This window comes from Pimephales promelas, chromosome 1 (assembly GCF_988280905.1).
Source record: "Pimephales promelas chromosome 1, fPimPro1.hap1.1, whole genome shotgun sequence".
Taxonomy (NCBI): Eukaryota; Metazoa; Chordata; class Actinopteri; order Cypriniformes; family Leuciscidae; genus Pimephales; species Pimephales promelas.
This window is the reverse complement of record NC_142769.1, coordinates 35,099,989-35,106,271: the sequence shown is the minus strand read 5'-3', so window position 1 is coordinate 35,106,271 and position 6,283 is coordinate 35,099,989. Positions and strand designations below refer to the sequence as shown.

Genomic DNA, 6,283 nt, shown 5'->3' with positions numbered 1-6,283 from the left:
AAGATAGAGACGCTTTGACTGATTAATCATGAACACACTGCCGTTTCAAAGCTTCAGGGCAAAAATACACTGATACTGAACTTTATAATTGATACTACCATAGTACCATATTTTAACATATTCACAATTTCGAAACATGTAAATATGGAAGTGGTCACATATGTATGCCATGTAGGAAAACCCAAAGCCCCTTTTTATTTAACTGATTGATTATTAAATTGTATTGTTTGTTATTAAATTAAAAAATATTGAATCTCACAGTGTATTGTGCTCATCCTATTGCAGGATCGGAACACAAAATAATTTCTTGTTTCTTCCGGGAACCGTTACAGCTGCACTCATGAACCTCTGCGCTGAATAAAGGACCTAAACAACCTTGCTTATTATTAGTATAATAGCGATTAATCATTCATTCGCAACCTGCTGTATTGTTTGATCTGTTTGCATAGTAAGTTCAATGTTTACGAACTGACCTTTGAATATTATATACTGTAGGATGTGCGGAGACGTATGTAAATAATAGATCACATGTTGACAGACTTGACAACAAATACATGCACTTCCTTTAGAAACTGAAAATCTGATCACATCCCTTAAAAAAACCCATGCTCTGGCGTCCTGCACGTGTCCTTGTATCTATCATATTGGCTGCAGTTTCTCCATAGATGTTAATAGTGCGACATTTATTTATAAACTCATAGGTAATATTAAATGTATAAGAAATTAGTTTATCTCATAACTTTTGCATGTTCACACCATTTGCATTTTAAGTGATTGTGAGTTTAAAACATCACCGTTTTTTAATCAAACCATTAATGACACTTGCAAAGTAAAACAGTTTGAAAAAAATATACCTCTTGGATTACATAGCTTGTCAGTATTATTCTCATTATATCTCATACCTTATTTATCCTCTTTTCTGTGCAGAACCCAAATGTCTATATATCCTTTCATGGTTACACCTTGCAAATGGACATTGGGACAGTGTAAAGACGTGATTCTTGACCACGGCTCCAGAATGTTTAGACGATTTAAGAGGAAGTTGTGGCATCCATTGAGGCCCTATACTGGCTCAGCACCTCAGTGCCCTGATTCTCAGTTAAAAAATTCAGAGATGTCAACCCAAAGCGAGAGACCCTTACACACACCAGTCATGGTGAAGGAAGTGTTGCAGTTTCTGGAAATCAAACCCGGGCAGGTCAGTCTTTTTTTTTTTTTTTTAACTGAAGTCAGCTTTCACTGAAATAAAATGTTAACATTGACTATACATGCTTATCTAGAAGTTTGTGAGGTACACTGTCAGAAAAAAAGTGCAAAATTGTACATTCTTTATCTAGCGCTAAAAGGTAAAGTAATTATGTACCCTTAAGGTACTGGAATGAATATGGGTTAATGGGGTATGTCCATATAACGGCACTTGACAAGCTGCAAAATGTAATGAGAATGTATGTTTAGTTATTAAGTCTGATTTCATGAGATAAGACTGCAAATTGCCAAGTGAATAAATGCATATTTGCAATGAATATTTACCCTCTACCAAATATCTTTTCAAATGGCAGTGTCATCAGAAATCATGTGATTCGTGACATCTTTAGATGGAAATAATTAATGAAGAGGACCATAACGTGCATCCTTTTTAACTCCTACACAGGGTGCAACATTGAACTTTTGTGTTTGTGTATTTGTGTATGTATGTGGGAAAACCTGGAGGTGGAATGTTGACTTGTCATCGCCATGTTAACCACATGCTGTCTTGACAAGAAAAAAAAAAAAAGTTGTTTGTCACCAAAACTTTTAGGACTCCCGATTTGTTGACTGTCCCCTCTTGGGAAGGGTAGGGAAGTTAGCAGAGTGCTCACAGACCTTGGCGTACTCTAACGTGCGAGCAGGCCAGATGGGCGTGAGTCAAAGGGCCTTCTGCTCTAGTGGGCAGCTTGAGATGGGCATCGCTGGGTCCTACCGCTCAAATCGTTGCTTATGCAGGTTGGGGCTCTGGGTCAGTGACTGAGTCAGTGATGGCACCACTGTTGGGTTGTTGGCAGATCGTGGGGCGCCACAGTACCGCACCACTCCTGACTAAGGTTTGCACCTCTTAACTTCACTATTCGCCCATGGGCCAACTGGTGCTGAGACAGCCTGCCAAAGGACTGCGTTTAACCAAATAATCAAATAAAAAAATAATGAGACCGTCTGTGCTTCAATAAGGAATGCATCTCACAGATGTGTTTGTGTATGCAACGGGGTTGTGTGTCATCAGAATTGACTTGAGAATGCTTTTTATATTCTGAATTTGAAGTTGAATTGAAGTAGCAAACAGGAACTAGAATTGAAAACTGAATTTAAGGAAGTAGAATTCAAATGAATTGAAATTCTTTACTCAAATATGTGTAATTTAAGAAAGTTTGTTAAGATTAACTTTGAATTTTGACACGACATTTTTTTTTTTTTTAACTCTTTATTTATTCAAGTAACAACAAACATAACAAACATGACATAACAAAACAGAACAGCAGGGTGTAATGTTGCAAAGAATCCCTTTCACACTTGAGTCTTATAGAGTATCCATTTCTTCCATCTCTTTTCAAAAAGAGCTGATTTCAGCCTAACAAAGTGAGTGATTTTTTCCATTGTAAAGATTTCTTCCATTATCTCCTTCCATTGTGACACTGTTAAAGTGTGACTCTTCAGCCAGTTCCTTGTAATAGTTTTTTTGTGGCCATCAACAAAACTTTGTATAGATACAAATCCTCTGGTTGTATAACAGTATAGGAAAGTAAACCAAGATACATAGTTTGGAAATCAGTTGGAAACGCATAGCCCAAGACAACTCTTATTTCAGTCGCTATGTTTACCCAGAAGGGACTAACTTTTGGTATGCACCCGACACCAATTCTATCAGCTTACAACCCTCCTGTGAAAGGTGAGGCTTTATCTCAAAATCATAAAAGTGCCGTAATTGAATGTAGACACGACATTTTTTTAATGTTAAAATTTAGAAATGTTTACTTTACAATAAAGTCAATTTGTTAACAGTATATATTGCATTAGCTAACAATAAACAACATTTTCTACACTATTTATTAATCTAGTTTAGGGATATTTTATAAATATTCTATTATCCATTACTAATTCATGTTTTTTCATACATTAATGTTAATTTGAACAACTTGATAATATTATAAAATATATTAATATGCATAAAATTTACAAGTAGCCTTGATTACTGTGCTGTAAATGTACTGATCATTGTTAATTCATAATGTATGTTAACAAAGTCAAAAAAATGTTTTCAAAATCTTCAAAACTTTAAAAAAATATATTGTAAACATAATTTCCCAGAATTATCTATATTGTAAACATAACTTACCAGAATTACCTGTTGCATTTCGTTGAATTGCAATTAAATTCATCTTCCTGTGAATATATATATATATATATATATATATATATATATATATATATATTTAGTGGGGCCAAAAAGTATTTAGTCAGCATAGTCAGTATTCTTGGCCATGGTTGAGTTTGGTGTTTGAGGCTCTGGACAGGTGTCTTTTATACAGATAACGGTTCAAACAGGTGCCAATAATACAGGTAACGAGTGGAGGACAGAAGAGCTTCTTAAAGAAGAAGTTACAGGTCTGTGAGAGCCAGAAATCTTGCTGGTTTGTGGGTGACCAAATACTTATTTTCCACCATAATGTGATTTCCTGGATTTTTTTTTTTCATTTTGTCTCTCAGTTAGAGTGTTAAAGTGTACCTACGTTGAAAATTACAGACCTCTCTCATCATTCTAAGTAGGAGAACTTGCACAATCAGTGGCTGACTAAATACTTTTTGGCCCCACTGTATATATATATATACAGTGTATATATATCTGGCCCCTTAGTGCCAGGGCCAACCTGAGCATTGTTTCGGACCATGTCCATCCCTTTATGGCCACCATGTACCCCATCCTCTGATGGCTACTTCCAGCAGGATAATGCTCCATGTCACAAAGCTTGAATCATTTCAAATTGTTTTTTTTTCAGTGATTTTTTTGTCACTTTATTAAAATGGCCCCCACAGTCACCAGATTTCAACCCAATAGAGCATCTTTGGGATGTGGTGGAATGGGAGCTTTGTGCCCTGGATGTGCATCCCGCAAATCTCCATCAACTGCAAGATGATATTCTATCAATGTGGGCCAACATTATTAAAGAATGCTTTCAGCACCTTGTTGAATCAATGCCATGTAGAATTAAGGCAGTTCTGAAGGCGAAAGGGGGGTCAAACACAGTATTAGTATAGTGTTCCTAATAATCCTTTAGCTGACTGTAAATAAAGCAATGCCTTTTTATAAATTTGGCTTTAGACAATAAGAGTAAAGTGAAATGAGGAAAACTTTTGTGGGTATTATTGTATTTAACATACTGTCCTGTGCCGATTTTAATGCTAAGCGGGAGGTTACAGCAGAATTCCAAGATGCGCCTTTACGTCCATGACTTTAGTCTTCTAATAAGAAGAGATCTGTTTTATTGCTTGACGTGTTTAGTCTCAAAATGTCAAAAGCAAGCAGCAAATTGATCAATGTGGAAAAAAGAGCTGGTTCATGCTCTTCTAATAATTACCAATTTAGCCTCCTTTATTATGATTCTGACAGACAGCGTAATAATAACTGTTAGTCAAACGCTTACTGTGACTGCTCAGAGGGATCACTTGAATATTTTGATCTGCCATTGTAAAGCAATCAACCCCACTGCATAAGCTCTCATCCAACGAGGCAGAAGTATGAATGGAGCTCTTAGGCAATCAAAGAGTAAACGCAGCAATTACACCAAAGTGGGTAAATGTAGGCTTTCAGCCGGCCTCCTCCCACGCAGTTATCCAGGAATGGATAGCAGCACAGGTGAAGGGTTTTCACGCGTCACCCCCTGGAACGGCAGCTGCAGAGTAGAGATTTCACCGACAATCCATAAAAATTGGTTCTGTAAGCAGGATTGCCCTTGAATACTCCGTGACGGTGACGGCATATTGTCTGTGCTTGTTTGACAAGATTTTGCCTGTATATGTCCGGTAATGACAACAATCACGTTATTTCCCCCCTCATTTTGATTCTCCTGCACTCCCAATTCACAACTGCTACTCAACCACACTGTAGCTACCTCCAACAGCATACCACAAAAATTTCCGTAAGAACGGCTGCACACTTCATTTCTCATTCTGCTTACAGGTGTCACCAACATGTGTGGTGGCCCACGCCAAATGTCCTATTGCCATAGGAACTGTTAAAACAGTTGAGGGAAGGTTACCCATATTTAGCTTACCACCTAGAGCCATTGCAAAACTGATTTTTGTGACATTTTGGGGATTTCAAGCATGACATTGTACTCCTTCAGCACCTTCCTATAGAGCACAAAAGTGACCACTGACTTTTTTCTGCATCCTCATTTCCAGAAGTATTTTATTTCCTTTCCTTCCTAAGTGTTTTATTCCCATTCATTTTTCTCCAATTGGCAATTTGATTGTTTCAATGTAAGTTAAATAGCAAGTCTTTTTGTATTAAGAAAATGAATTCCTGTACTCTATTGAAATGTGAAGATAGATTGAATGTGAAGATAGAAGAAATCACATCATAGATTTCAAAGTGTGTAAATACACACACACACACACACACACACACACACACACACACACATACACACATATATATATATATATATATATATATATATATATGTGCAAAGATTAATTGCGATTAATCGCATCAAAAATAAAAAATTTGTGTTTACATAATGTATGTGTGTGTGCAGTGTATATAAATACATGCATGTGTATATTTAGGAATATTTAGGAATTATTTGCATGTAAATAGTGTATACATATAAATACATAATCTATATTCTAAATATAAATATTTTATATATGAATAACACATTTTCTTAAATATATATATATATATATATATATATATATATATATATATATATATGCATGTGTGTGTATTTATATATATGAAGAGTTCAGATGCAAAAGCCTCTAAATGCCATTTGAAATTTTCTTCTTTAATGATGATTTTTATCAAACTTGTATATTTAAGTTCAGTAATTTCACTTAAATAACAACACAGCCCAAATATATATATATTATGTATGTGTGTGTGTGTGTGTGTGTGTATATATATACGGTTTTGTTTCTTATAGAAGCTTCCATTGACAGAGGGAAAGAGCTGAAGGAATGATGGAATTCGATGTTAATTCTCTCTCTTCTCTCCCATTCTGGGCCTTTTCACCTTCCTCTTGCCCAT

The 6,283-nt window shown here is 35.8% G+C and overlaps 1 protein-coding gene across 1 annotated transcript in view; it reads left to right on the top strand.

The window, feature by feature from the left end:
* Positions 1-323: 323 nt before the first annotated feature.
* Positions 324-6,283, top strand: part of mettl15 (methyltransferase 15, mitochondrial 12S rRNA N4-cytidine) — a 63,367-nt gene continuing 57,407 nt past the window's right edge. The window contains exons 1-2 of the mRNA XM_039666852.2: positions 324-448; positions 928-1,198. Of these exons, the coding sequence (XP_039522786.1) occupies positions 935-1,198 (264 nt within the window). The 5' untranslated portion in view covers positions 324-448; positions 928-934. The remainder of the gene's footprint in view (positions 449-927; positions 1,199-6,283) is intronic.